The sequence below is a fragment of the Phycodurus eques genome, chromosome 5, assembly GCF_024500275.1.
Source record: "Phycodurus eques isolate BA_2022a chromosome 5, UOR_Pequ_1.1, whole genome shotgun sequence".
NCBI classification, from domain to species: Eukaryota; Metazoa; Chordata; class Actinopteri; order Syngnathiformes; family Syngnathidae; genus Phycodurus; species Phycodurus eques.
Genome location: NC_084529.1, coordinates 32,187,111 through 32,201,590, shown reverse-complemented (window position 1 = coordinate 32,201,590; position 14,480 = coordinate 32,187,111). Strand labels below are relative to the sequence as shown.

The 14,480-nt window shown below is 47.6% G+C and overlaps 1 protein-coding gene, 1 long non-coding RNA gene and 2 other non-coding genes across 10 annotated transcripts; all 4 read left to right on the top strand.

The window, feature by feature from the left end:
* Positions 1-16: 16 nt before the first annotated feature.
* On the top strand, positions 17-3,303 carry LOC133402893 (uncharacterized). 6 transcript variants are annotated; one of them, XR_009768575.1, is made up of 5 exons: positions 17-1,287; positions 1,472-1,518; positions 1,774-2,348; positions 2,430-2,529; positions 2,930-3,303. It is a non-coding gene; the product is annotated as an uncharacterized LOC133402893 (long non-coding RNA). The 6 variants fall into 6 exon arrangements; XR_009768578.1 differs by having other exon boundaries at positions 1,472-2,145; positions 2,307-2,348; XR_009768576.1 differs by having other exon boundaries at positions 1,472-2,145; positions 2,284-2,348.
* Positions 3,304-3,850: 547 nt separating this feature from the next.
* zgc:114188 (40S ribosomal protein S17-like) lies at positions 3,851-7,308 on the top strand. Of its 2 annotated transcripts, XM_061676369.1 has the most exons (6): positions 3,961-4,039; positions 4,282-4,312; positions 4,841-4,992; positions 5,917-6,022; positions 6,892-6,957; positions 7,190-7,308. In XM_061676369.1, exons 1-6 carry the CDS (start codon positions 4,029-4,031, stop codon positions 7,265-7,267), a joined length of 444 nt encoding a protein of 147 aa, XP_061532353.1. In that variant the 5' UTR covers positions 3,961-4,028; the 3' UTR covers positions 7,268-7,308. The 2 variants fall into 2 exon arrangements, with proteins under 2 accessions (XP_061532355.1, XP_061532353.1); XM_061676371.1 differs by lacking the exons at positions 3,961-4,039; positions 4,282-4,312 and adding an exon at positions 3,851-3,955.
* On the top strand, positions 6,458-6,584 carry LOC133403411 (small nucleolar RNA SNORA71). The gene has a single exon (XR_009768676.1). It is a non-coding gene; the product is annotated as a small nucleolar RNA SNORA71 (small nucleolar RNA).
* LOC133403410 (small nucleolar RNA SNORA71) lies at positions 6,991-7,121 on the top strand. Its single transcript, XR_009768675.1, has one exon. It is a non-coding gene; the product is annotated as a small nucleolar RNA SNORA71 (small nucleolar RNA).
* Positions 7,309-14,480: the final 7,172 nt, after the last annotated feature.

The following is a 14,480-nucleotide window of genomic DNA, read 5'->3' as shown; positions in this document are numbered from 1 at the left end:
TTCCGGCTTGGCGGAACATTGCAAAGAGGCGGAGCTACTTCAAATGACGTCGACGTGGGCGTCATGTATTAGCCAATAGTATTGTGAAAGAGAGCAAGCGAAAACATGGCGAATCCGACTGTAAGTGGTCATTTATTTCATCGAATGAATGTAAGGATTTAAACCACTTCTAAAATTGCTGCTACACATTGTCTATAGTTTGTGTCTGAGTCAGCAATACTATCATGCATAGGGTTAAGTGTCATTTCTGCCTTTACTGAGGAAATGACAGGGTTAATGAATCTATGGAATGTATGAGTACTGAACTAAATGGAATTTTCAAACATATTTGAACTTATTGAGATGTTCCTGTATGTTGTCATTTGTTTAACTGTAATTGTTCAATCCATCAACCTTAACAAAGTTCCTTCAATCCAAAAAGTCTTTCTATTCTTTTTGAATGCACACCAGTCTGAATAGACAATGACAATACGTCATGTGACAAATTATTTGGGCATATTGGACAATACCTACATGACCCTAAAGTTTTTAATTCGTTGTTTCTTGGGGGGGGGGGGTCTGTCTATTGAGAGTGCAACTGAATAGTTACAGGAAAGAAGGAATCAGAGAGAAGGGGAACGACATGTATGAAAAGGCAACAACAACAGCCTTTGTATTGGGGGACCTGCACGAGCCACCGAGCTGACCGGCAACCCGACCCTTGAAATCCGGTTGGGTGCAAAAAATATATATATATTTAAAAAATCTTCCCTTTGTTTGTTCTCAGCTCCATCCAACCATCTTCAAAGATGGACGCCTACCGCAATCCATTTTTGAAGGCTCACAGTCACAATACAAATGCAGCATTTGTTTTAAAAGCGGGGAGTAGGCATATATTGACACGGTGGTCGACCGGTTAGCACGACCGCCTCACAGTTCTGAGGGCCGGGGTTCAATCCCCGGCCCCGCCTGTGTAGAGTTTGCACGTTCTCCCCGTGCCTGCGTGGCTTTTCTCCGGGCACTCCGCTTTCCTCCCACTTCCCAAAACATGCGTGCCAGGTTGATTGAAGACTCTAAATTGCCCGTAGGTGTGAATGTGAGTGCCAACGGTTGTTTGTTTCTGTGTGCCCTGCGATTGGCTGACGACCGGTTCGGGTGTACCCCGCCTCCCGCCCGAAGATCGCCGGGATAGGCTCCGGCACGCCCGCGACCCGAGTGAGGAGAAGCGGAACGGAAGATGAATGAATGAGTGTGCATATGTTTTGGCTCATACGCAAAGCCACGAAAAGCCAGCTTTTTGTCTCGGAGGTATGTTTCTGTTTCAAATCCAGTATAATCCATGTCGTTTTTGTGAATTGAGATATTTTTTATGGCAGTATGAAAATGAAGGTTTTTTTTTTTTAGCATTTAATAGTAAGAATTAGAAAAACATTTCTGCATACTTTCCAAATGTGAGTCCTCAGTTGTTTTGTTTTTTTTAAATCCATTACAGGAATGTTGCCCAGCACATGGTCAGAGCTCTCCAGCTTGGACAAGGAGGTAAAAACCCCCCAAAATGTGAAAACATCTTCCAATGATGGTGAACGTCCCGTTTTGGGCTGCTGCTTGAAGCTTACACACATAGTTTGATACTGTATTTAAGCTGTTCAATTTTGTATCTTGCTTGCTAATTGACTCCATATTTTTACCCCGGAGATGATCTCTCGTGATTGGTCCGTTCCACATGCCGCCTTCTCGATCGATTTTGATCGAGAAGGCGGCGTATCGTCTGTAACGTATCATCTGGTCATCTAGGTCCGTTTGTTCGAGCAGACTCTGTTCCACGGTCGCCGGTTTCCTTGTTCCGGAAAGGAAAATAAAACGAGGCCACCGCAAATGGCCCACAAAATGCAGAGGAAGCTCCCCCCCTGTGGCGTCCTTGCCAATACCGGCCGGAGCGACACCCCCGACTCGGAGAAGAACTGCAGTACGTTTTCAAAAAGTATGCCTGCGATTGGCTGGCAACCGGTTCAGGGCGTACCCCGCCTCCTGCCCGATGACAGCCGGGATAGGCTCCGGCACGCCCGCGACCCGCGTGAGGAGAAGCGCGACAGAAAACGGATGGATGGGTGGATGAAGGCAAACTGCGCGCGGTCGCCGTCCGCACGAGTGTAAAGAAGCCTTAAGGTTTGTTGATGTTTTTCTTTTGTCTTTCACGCATGAAGACTCAGCATCTGTAATCTCATTTGCATGATCTGAATTTGTGGGCCTGGTACAATCCTTTTTGTAGCCTACTGAAAATGTATTGTACTTCTGCTATTTGAGCGTGACACGCCAGATCTGCGTAGGTGGTGGCGCACCATCCTATTGGAGAACTTGGAGATTGAAGGGTACTGGTTTTTTAAACTCTGTAGAAAAATTAGGACTACGGGGCAGCATGTTTTGTCAATGTTTTAAATGACCCTTCGCAGATCGGCGGCGCATTATACCAACGAAGGCGCCCGGATGGCCGGCGGATCTCTGCGACCGATCTTCCGCATCTCCAGGAAGAGGAAATTTGAGATTGACACGGTAAGAGTTGTGGAGAATATTTCACAGAGCCTGGCAAATTGTCATTGTTGTGCATACATGTCCAAAATGCAATGCGCGTCCCAGTCACTTGAAGGAACCTCGGACCGCTTTGTCGGGGTGCGGTCAAGTCCCGTCTTTCAGGCACGCATCGATATTTCATTGTCGTAAAGTTCTGGAAGTTATGAAACCTGTCATCAGACACATCTACATGAGCGCCCACGGGACACTTCTTTATCTGAGAAGCTTGTGGCTCTAGCAACATTTGTCCAATCTGAAAACAACCCAAATAAATCTGAAAGCTACCAAATGTTGGTAAATAACCGTTTTATGATACTATCCTTGTTGAAAGAGGATAATATTGGACATGAGCTGATTTCTAATTGACGTTGTACGTTCGCAGCTGACGGATTCCATTTTGACATTTTGAGGGCTGCCTTCGTCGAAGCTGGGGACCGCGTGAGCCGTTTTGGCCTTCCGGTCAGACGAGAGACGTTCCGCAGTCGACACGCCTTCGCTGGCGACACAGTGAGTGAGTGATGCTGTACAGATCGATTTGAATATTTTGCTTTTTTGTTAACAGGTGTCGTGACCTGGAGTCTGTACTCCCCTGACTTTAGGAACAAATTCCGAATCCTCTCTGTCATCGCCGCCTGTGTCCAATGTCGTACTGATTCTAAAGACACAAAAGGTTTTCGGGGGCGGGGAAAGAGAGGAGAACTTCTTAGTTTTCAGTCCGACGGCGACAATCTGGGAGGATGCTGCTCTTTGGACTGTTTCGGGGTTTCTGATTCGGAAATAAATCAATTTGCTTTTGATTCATGTTTTTGTGTGAATATCTGAAGTTACATAATTCCATACAAGCTGCACAGTTATCATATAAAAACAGTGTTTGTGTGCGAACAGTAAAATTTACAATGAAAGACGTCCTACAAAAACAACCCAGTTTCCTTTCCTATTTACGGGCTTCATATGGACGGCATATTGGGGTCAGCAGGTCTGGGAAAGGTTTGGAAAATGGGATAACGCAGAAAGTTTGAATTGCTTGTAGTGTGCCTGTATAAGTAAATCATTTGAGGACTAACTGCCTTTATTAAATACATGTCATTATATGAATTATTGAAACATTCTCAGATCCAGAAATCCAAAGTCAAGAGGTTTTTGAAGCAATGATTCAGTAAGTGTTTTCCTTCCCAACATGGCCGCCTCGTGGGCACGTGGGGGCGTATTCGAGAGGAGTGGGCGGAACCACATGAGTGGGAGGCTGCACACGGCAGACCGACGCCATGATGAGCGGTTGTCGTTGCGGCCTCCTTCCGAAGGCGGCGCAGTGTCAGTAACTCCTGCCCTCCTGCGCCAACTTCCGTTCGCGGCTAGAAACTCTCACCGGAAGTGACGCGGTCCTCTTCTACCAGGCCGAGCCATCATGGTGGGTGCTTTCGACGTGTCTTGTTGAGCTATCCAAAGTCATCCTGCCATCGTACCGCGTCAAAGCGCCCCAGATGACTCTTCTGTGGGTCTCGTACATTTTATCCGACTCAATGTTTGCGTTATTAGCTGCAGATGGTTTTAAATGGGCGACATTGTGGCGCTCGTCGCGAATGGCGGAGGCGGACCGAAGACCGGGTCGCCTCGTTTTGATCCATTTTCGCATGACAACATGCGCTCGCTTGCTTTAATAACCTTTGAATACTTGTTACACACAATCAAGTATCTTAGCACTAGCTAATGCTAACACTTAGCCTGCTGGATTAGAAGAAGAAGAAGAAGAAGATATGTAATTGTAGTAAGTACTACGATTAACTGGTTTTTGTTCTCGCGTGTAAAGGACAATTTGTGTTCTAACCTGTTTAGTTTCATATTAATGGCAGCTAAAGATACAACTAATCAGTGATCGAATCATTCGACAAGTGATACTCGTGAGACTTTGTTGAACCTCAAGTTGTCCAAATCTTCTGAACAGCAAATATTTCCCGATTTCTGCTCTTCTCCATGTTTGCAGACTGATTATCTTAGGTTTTTTTGTTGTTGTCTTTTTTCAACATCAGCTTTGACTTTGGAACTAATTTTTTTGAGGAATGTGACTGACCAAACCAGTAACTGAATCCTAATCAAATTGAACATTTTTCTGCACTGTCAATTTGATAGAAATGCAATGTTTTTAATCCAATTCATTGAAAAAGGTCATCAACAGATGAATGAGTTTTTCAAATCATTGTTAGTCGTACCTTTCATGCGACATGTTAGACATGTTTTTGTTTTAAGAGCGTACGGTGAGTTTGCAGCAGGGTGACGCGTGCGTGCGTGCGTTCAGGGTCGCGTCAGGACCAAGACGGTGAAGAAGGCGGCCCGGGTGATCATCGAGAAGTACTACACCCGGCTGGGCAACGACTTCCACACCAACAAGCGGGTGTGCGAGGAGATCGCCATCATTCCCAGCAAGAAACTCCGCAACAAGATCGCCGGGTGAGTCGCGGGCGCCCTTCGGCCTCGAAAGTGACCTCGCCCGGCGTGCGCCTTCGACGGTACGGGACGAAAACGCGGCGAGCCTTTCCCGCGTTCCTGTCAGGCCCTGGCGCTTTCCCGCAATTGCGATGCGTTCGTCGCGGCACAATATAAATTCGCATTCGCCATCTGTTAAAAAGGCGGTGAAACGAAGCTTACCTTAGTTTTTGGATTGAGGACAAGTTCGGATATGCATCATCAAAAAAAGCTGATATATATCCCCCGGTTGAATTTTTTATTTTTTTAACTCAAACTCCCCCCAAACATATTTCTTAGGTAATTTGTTGCCTATTTTTTTCTGAGAGAACAGTCATCTTTTCCAAAATAAAGGTGTAATTTACAAGAATAGTTGTAATTGTGAACTTAACTTGAAGTGACCTGAATATCGAAATATTAGGACTTTATTTTTGGAAAAAAACATGCTTCCAGTATGATATTTTATTCGAACAAAATGTTGACTTATTTCTTGAGAAAATAAAGTTTCTTCGTCTCGGCACTACAGTCTTTAAATGTTTCCCCCAGGGAAATAGCTACCTTGATTTCCTTCAGCATTTCGGGGTGCACGAAAGCATCATTTTTTTGGCAGAAGAGAAATGTAGATCATTTTTTTTGGGGGGGGGGGGGGTGGAGTAAAGTCATCTTTTCCCAATTACAAGGTGTGATTTTTATCCTCTAAGTAAAATGTTTTTCTCTTAAAAACCGGACCTTCATGAAAGAGAACTTTTTATCCCAACAAAATACATCTTGTAAAAATACAAAGTTACTTTTTCTTGGAGAGAAACTTTGTTCTCTCAGCATTACAACGATCTCTTAAATGTATCCGTTTTATTTTAACATGAATAACTTGACTGTGGAAGTGGTTTGATTGTTTTTGTACGGGTTCAGTTACGTGACGCACCTGATGAAACGCATCCAGCGAGGTCCCGTGCGAGGAATCTCCATCAAGCTGCAGGAGGAGGAACGCGAGAGGCGCGACAACTACGTGCCCGAGGTCAGTCGCGGCGTCGCACGTTGGCGCTTTTGAGCTCGGCGATCGGTTACGCGCTCGACGTTTGTCCGAACTTGTTCTGCGCAGACCCGGTAAGGGCGCTGCCAAAATGGCCGTTTAGCAACGGCTTCCTTCCGCAAGCTGACTTGACAAAGAAAAGTCTCGCGAGACCCTTTTTCGACATGCAAATGATTGGAATTAGGGGACACATCGAGAGACGGCAGGAGCAACGGATCGCACAAAAATATTGTAGAAACGGTAATAAATAGAGAGAGAGAAAAAAACCCTTACTATAGCGGGGGATTGCTGTATTTCCCGGGCTTCTTGAATGCAGCGTTGGCGGTCTGCGTTGCTTTCCTGTGTCGACTCGAGCAATGTTAGCGTGCTAAGCTAAGTATCGTGGGACATTGTCGGCTCGAAGGTCGAAGCGCTTTGTCGCCCTGTATCGAAAGTGTCGTCGGCGTGCCGTCGCCTTCGCCATTGATAGTACAGGAAGAGGAAGTTGCGAGCCTTTCCCGTGTCTGCCGGACCGCCGCTTCCTGTCAGACCCCGGCGCTCGCGCACATCGTCGTCATCGTCGGGCATGTATGACTCCTGTAGCGCTTTGCAATTAGCACGCGTTCTAGTCACAGCCGACGGCGGTAAGCTACGCGTGTCGGGCGGGAGCGCGGCCGCCGTTCTGGGCCTCCGGCGCCGCAGACTCGAGGCTCGTCCGTCGGGCGCGTTCCGGATGCGGTCGCTTCTCAATTGGAGTTGCGCGGGACCTGCGGCTGGACAATTCCGGATTAGCTGGACCGTTTAAAGAGAAAAAGGGGGGATCGATCGGCGGAGACGACGACGACGACGACGACGGCGTTTTGTTGTGTGCGCAGGTGTCGGCTCTGGACCAGGAGCTGATCGAGGTGGACCCCGACACCAAGGAGATGCTCAAGCTGCTGGTGAGTAGAAAAGCGCCGCCGCGTCACATCGCCACCTGTATCGAAAGTGTCGTCGGCGCGCCCGTCGCCTTCGTCATTGATAGTGCAGGAAGAGGAAGTCGCCGCCGGCCTTTCCCGTGTCTGCCGGACCACCGCTTCCCGTCAGACCCTGGCGCCGGCGCACAGGACTTCATGTCGTCTCCCGCGTGGCGTCTCTGAACTGTTTTCTGTTGTTTCGTTTGTTTCCGCTCAGGACTTCGGCGGCCTGTCCAACCTTCAGGTGACGCAGCAAACGGTCGGCATGAACTTCAAACAACCTCGAGGAGTTTAAATGTTTTTCTTCTTCTGCTAATAAAACAAAAACGAACACTGGTGGCCGCTTTGACTTGTTCTTTGGCTTGGCTGCCAATTAGAAGTCATCGACAGGCCTGAGATTCCATTTTTATGTTCCCTATTTTTGTATTAATAGCATAATTATTACAATTTGCATCATTATTTTGTAGAATAGGTACATGCCAAAGTTGATGACGATGTACATTTGAAGTCCTGTTTTGCTTGTTCTCCTACTGTGATCTGTTTCACAATAAAAACCAAAACAAATCATGTAAAACGTCACCGGGCCTCATTCAGCAAAAACGACGTCCAAATGTTCGCGTCGAGCTTCGAAAGGCAAAATCGCCGTCGGCGCAAAACGCCAATTGATTGAGCGGCGGTGACGGGCGGGCGTGGCGTGCCGGCTGCGGAAAAGCGACAGATCCAAAACCGTTGCTAACTTTCTTCGTCTTTAGAAGATTTCAAGAAGTCATCGGAAAGCTCGCCAAACGCAGAAACCGAGAATAATCGTGGCGAGTGAAGCTTTCCTTACAATTTTGCCGAAAAAGGGTTAGGGTTAGGGTTCAGGCTTACGGTGACGGTGAAGCCGTGGCGACCTCGCTCAGATGCTCATTCGTACCGAATCCGGGTTATATCGTCGTCGCCATCGAATATGTGAACCGGTCCGAATGAAGGGCCCCCGCCCGAACGTTCAGGGAATTTGCCAGCCCCGTCGCCCGACTTCTATGGCGCTCACGGCAGCGCGGGCCAGAGGGAACCCGTTTCCGGGTGGACGCTTTTTTTTTCGCCCTGCCTCCAAATAGAAGACGACGACGACGAGGGCACTAGATGGAGATTTGCCGCCGCACGAGGCACGGAAGTGCAAACGGAACGATTTTGCGAGCAGGCGGAGAGAAAGCCAACGTTTATAGCGCAGGAAGTAAAGCGAGTCGAGTCGGTCGTGAGCCCCACGAGGTCCAAAATCGGGTCAGCGGGGGCGCATCGGAATCGCAATAACCGTGGCGATTCGTGCCGAATACGTCGTCGTCTGTCTTCTGCCGAGTAACGCGGGTCAGTTCGGACGGATGATTGGTCGTCGCTGGGCTTTTCTGACCTATCTTCTGCTCCTCTATGACCTCTCCACGTGCGAGCGGTTGGCACTAAAGGCGGATGCTGAGCCTTGTGGGGGGCCCGACGTTACGGCCATCCGAGAGGAGGAGGAGGAGGAGGAGGCGCGTGAACCCACGTCGCTCTTTCGGCAACTCCGTGTTGGTCTCGGGGAGGCTGATGTCTCCGCGTTTTCCGCCGGAAGTTCTTCATCGGCGCAAAGTCGCCGCGTTCCGCGTCACGCGGGTCCCGCCGTCGGGAACGCCGATCGGACTCGTTTCCTGAAAGCGATGAGCGGATATGGCGCAACACCCGAACGGATCCGATCCGATCTCACGAGGGATCGGACGTACGCTTGTGCTCATTTAGCTGACGTTTCCAGTATTGATTTGCGGGCGGTAGCTACCGTGTGTTCTGAGGTCAAATTGTAATCTGGGGTCACAGAAAAGCTTTCCGAGAACAATTCCGAAAAGAATTTCGCTCCGTTGCGCTACCACCACTTATTTCAATTCTTACTTGAACATGTCTACCAGATCTCGACAGTATTTTGTCGGCGCGTCGATCTTATTTCGTGATGACATTATCAGTGTAGCGATCGTTGGTCGTGCCCAAAGCTAACATCTGTACCACTATTCGATGTTTCGTCTGAAGGTTGGACATTTCGAAGTTTCACTTTTTTTCAAAGACGCGTCCGTTATGAGGGGGCCCGCGTAGTTTGGAGGCAGGACACGCCCCGCTGCGACATGATTGGCTCCTGCCCGGCGGGAAGGGCGGATGTGACGAGACGACCCAACCAAACGTATCACATTTGTAGGAAATAACAACAAAGACGTTTGTTTTGGTCAGGGTTAGGCTTCGTGGGAAACATGTTGGACGCCGCCACACTTGAGTCGCGTACTTTCGGAGGCCGTCGGGCGTGATCCAGCGGCCGATCGTCGTGCGGCGCCGCGTGCCCTGGAGCCAGTCGTCACAAACGAACCTTTCACCGTCGATGTTTTGGACACATCGTGGACTGTTGGCTAATTGTCACGGCAACAAGACCGACCCAAGTCGAAGGAGACCACATTCTCAATACCTTCGTGTCTCTTTGCCATTTTAACCACGGCGTACTACTCTTAACGTGTCGAGGAGGAATCGTTTACAAAAATAAATACACACACGCATATACGTTATGCATCTAAATACACTAATGCTGGTTTCCCTTCCAAACTAAATGATTTCAGAGGGGAAAACATTTGATATAAATACAAACTTAATATTGAAATAAACCCTAAGATTATAGGAAGGAAAACTGTCTCGAGGTGTAGCTATTTTCTTTTTGTCAACAGAAAAACTGGCTAACTTTAAAAGTAGCTATCGTATGTCATCAAGCTCCTGCAGGATATCCGACATTTGTGCGCTAATTCCGTCCACCCGCCTGAGAGGCCTGTGCCTAAAGTCACACGCGGGCACGGACCGTACACCCAAAAAACTGAAAGACAACATCGCGAGCACAAAAAACACAAACGCAAAAGTCGTCATCGCGAGCAACACGTTCGCTATCGAAAAGGTTTCGTGTGAATCTTTTGGCCACAAATCCGATTCCGTCGCCGAAATCAGCGGCAATTGTTCACTTGAAAATGGGAAACGATTTCAATTTCAAGTTGACCGCACGCTGGACTGAACGAGAATTTTTGTCTTGATGACGATGCTAACGATTAGCATTTGTGTTTGAGTTTTACGATTTTAATGATTTTGTGCAGTCAGTGAAGCACAAACAGTCGACTGATTTTGTTTATTTGTTTGTTGTTTTTTCCAATGGAATTAGCATATTTTGCCAGGAAGTCGCGTGTGTAGCATTTATTCAATGATTTGTGACTTTTGTTTTGTTTGCTTGACTTAAATTGCACTCAATCACACACGCGAGCTTGAATAAATAATTTGGACCTCGCCTTTGTCCCGGCCTCAGTTGTTGTGGAACTTTGATGACGTCACATTTTCATTTGTGAGCCACGCGACGTGCAAGTCCCCCTTCCCGTGGGCTCACCGCCTGTGAGTAAAAAAAAAATAAAAAATAAAATAAGGCTGAAGGACAAGAAGATGCAGTTGTTCCCAAACAATCGGACGAACAGGAGCTAAGGCGACACGAGGCGCAGACGGATTCGTCGGGGTCATCCGAACAATCGGAGGAGCGAATAACAAATGAGCACTTGGAATCTCCCACACCCCTCCCTGCCCCATCGGAGCAAACCCCAACCCAAAACTCACTCTCGACTAGCCTAAATGCTCTGCTAGGTGTGACGGACAGGAGGAAGCCTATTGTCAATATTGGAATTGAACGCACACCACGCAAAGATCTTCCTCCCATGCCCCCCTCGCCTGAAACAAACGTCCGCTCAGAGGGCCCCTCTTTCACTCATGAAGAATCTTATCTCCAAATCTGACTGATATGTGTGGGGTCTTTTCCAGAATAAGTCAGACCCCGATGGAGATCAGGCATTTGTCATCCCTGTAATTACAAGGGACAGGAAGATGGTCACAGAAATATGGCCCAAAAAAGGTAGAACTACAAACTTAGTGAGGATAAAATGTGAAACTGAAAATGCGAGACTAGCTCTTTTCAATATCAGGTCACTGATATTGAAACCTAAAATATACAATATCTTGTACTTGATCACATTTCTTAAACCCTAAAAAGATAGGTTAGGAGTTAAGGAAGAAGCAGGTTGCTAAAGAGCGAGGATGCTGGCGAGAATTCAAGGGGCAGATGGGGGTTACGGAGGACATTTTCAACATCTGACCGGCCAGCGTTTGCTGTGTTTGTTTGTGTTCAAACGGAAACCCGCGACGGTGACGTCAAAGAACGAAAGGAAAAGTACCTTTCGTTAGGATCTCGTCTTGAGGGACCGCCCGTCTGAACGCACAAACAAAAACGACGGCGACGACACACATCCGTTGCACGCGACGCAAAGTCGGTGAAAAGTGGCACCTGCAATAATTCCATAACATTCTTTTTGCCCCTAAAATTGCTTCACTCAAGTTTGTGGTTTTTCTTTATCTGCTTATTCTCCAGGTTTTTTTACTTACATGTTGAGCCGCTACAAAATACTCGGCTCAAAATGTAAGTACGGCGACGCAGTAGGCCTAAAGGCCGCTATAGACCGACAGCGCCCGCGTCGCATCACGTGACCGACGCACATCTGCGTCATTTGACGCGCACGCGGCAAAAATGGGCGCTACGCGTCGAACGCCGCGGAGATCGTCTCTCGTGATTGGTCCGTTTCAGTCACATGCTGTGAGGACGTACGCAGCGCGCCATCTACGCCGCCGCCTCCTCGATCGATTTTGCAGCATCGTTGAACGTATCGTCTGGTCATCTCGGTCCATTTGTTCTCGCCATTGTTATTGCTTTGTTCCGGAAAGGAAAGGAAAAACGGTTACCGGAAATGGCCCACAAAATGCAGAGGAAACTCCCCCCTGCGGCGTCCTAGCCAATAGCAGCCGGAGCGACATCCCGGACTTGGAGAACTGCAGTACGTTTTCAAAACTGCACTGGAGTATAAAGGCAAACTGCGCGCGGGACAGCCGCCATGACGTCAGCGCGTGAATAAAGAAGCCTTAAGTCTTCATCAAACCCCCAGAAAACTGTATTCAATATTATTGTAAGCCACTGTAACATTATGAATAAAATCCATAATAAACAAATACATCTCTCTTGATCATTTCCTGTGATCCAGTCGAGGCCTCCGGTCCCAACAGCATGACGGGTCCTCCACCGTGCTTGACTGTTGGCAGGGGGTTGTTCTTTTCCTTAAAGCTTTCATTGCGCCGTCCTGTAAACGTACTGTTTGTGTGCACTGACAAAAAGCTCCGTTTTTCTTTCATCTTTCCATCAAATCTTATTATTTGCTCAAATGCAAGTTCCCTATTTCACTTGTTTCGTTTTCTTCGGAGATATTCCACATTGAGTACGTAAACTTCATGTGTGCCAACCATGTTGAGGGGGACTGTATATGTTTTTTTGTTTCCATTTTCTAATTATCTATGTTGTTTTTTTTTTACCGTGAAGTCCTTCCAGCCTCTTTTGTGGTTAAGGGCTGCACAAATAAACTCGAATTCCTCCCGACGCGCCTGCGATTCCTTTTGGCCTATTGCGACACGACTCGCCATCTACTTCCTGTTGCGGTGCCCTCCACGTGCCTTAGTCCGCTCAGGGGGCACGCGACGTCATCGCTCGGCTCCAACATGTCCGCATTTGGTCACGTGCCAACGGGCGGTCCAATGAAGATTGAATGCGCCTCTGTTGCCGAGGCAACCCCTCTGGAGGAGCTGACGTCGGTGCCCGCCGGTCGAGTCACGTGACGTTGCCGCGCTAACCTGCCTCTGTAACACTATTTAATGCGCACACACGATTTTTGTTGACATGTAATCATGTTTTTACCAAATTGAATGTTTACTATTGCACTTTGATTTTACTTTTACACTTAAAAGTCACCAAAGTAGGTCTTCCAAAGTAAAAGACTCGACATTTTTACATTTATTTTGGCGTGTAAATTGAGGGCTTCTTCTCACATGACAGATTTCCTGAATTTTCTAAATTTCAAAGGCCCACCGTCCACCACAATCATCATCATCATCATCATCGTCGTCGTCTCACCTGCGCGCGATGTCCGACCTCCCGGATTCCCACCGGAAGCGGCCTTCAAAATAAGACATCGACGACCACGCAGGAAGCGTCCGGCTTTCAAAATAAAACCCGTCGACTGTATTTCAAACGTCATCGTACTTATTTAGTGACGAAACGAATGTAGTTAGTTCCAAAATTCCCAGCGTAGCAGCGCCTCCGTGTGGCCGCAAAGGCTCACCGCAACAGGAGACACTCACGATTGCTCGAGTACAGTACCAGTCGTCGTAGTATATATGGATTTTGATTTACGGTACACAACAGATTTTGCTTGGGTGGTTACCGGTTTGAAATCCATTTTTGGGTGACCGTTTGTACAATATTGCTGTGTTATCCGTTGCCCTTGCTTTCTCAAATATCTTTAAAGGTGCTGGTAGTAATGTTTTCAAAGTGTGTTTTAAGATGTTCGGGATTTCGCTTGCACGAGGGCGGTCTGGAACGTAAACCGCCACGACGCAGGGGGATTGCTGTACAGTCGTCGACACTACGTCCACTTGAGCAGGGGGCTCGTTCTATGCTGGACTACATTGTTGACTCGAGGGTTAAAACCATCAACCTCATACTCCCTGATCACGAGAGTTTTATATTGACCATTTTAGTGAACTAGGTCCACTATACAAAACCCCCTTTGTAGTAATTAGTGAGTACTTGACTGAATGAATCGTTTCAGCGCGAGAGTCAAGTATATCGTCCACGACCATTCATTCCTCAATTCCTACTCCCTCGTCACTTGAAAAAGTAAATGGTTTGTTTCTATTTTCTAGTGCTCACGGGCAACCTTTCAAGATGCATTGATGGCATTATGTAGGGCAGGAATGGGCAACTTCAATGGAAGCAAGGGCCACAATTTTTGGTTCGCCCTGCCACAGGACCGCAATTTTCTTGGTCCCGTTTTCTCTTAGCGCCGCTTTTCGCCATTGCGTCATTACTTCCATCCTGCTGATTTTCATCAAGGCGTCACCACTCTTCTCCCCTGAAGGAGAAGATCTGGCGCAATAGGGAAGCCACATCTGCTATCCAGTGGTGAACGGTATTATTACAACTCAAAACTGTTACGTTACAGTAGGAGAAACTTTCCACGTGTTAAAGTTCAAAACAATATCCATCCCCCCACCCAAAAAAAAAAAAAAAACTAAAATAAAAATTGAGGGGCCACTCCGTGTGGGCACTGGCCAGTTGCCCATCCCTGGAATAGGACCTAACCTTGACTCACTACAGAATGGCCAACTCACGATAGTAGACTATCTTCGGTGTCACAGATATGAATAGGTAGATAGCACACGCCGCTTTTGAGCTGCGACGCTAAGCTAGGAAGGTCAAAGTCGTCAGCGCAGTCCGTGTGCGCGGATGGCAAGGAAAGCAAAGGATGCACATAATGCCGTACAATCACAACAAAGGATCTGGGAGTAACCTTTTGCGGGGAACTCTTTTTCCAAAATGTATTGATAGCACACGCTTTGGC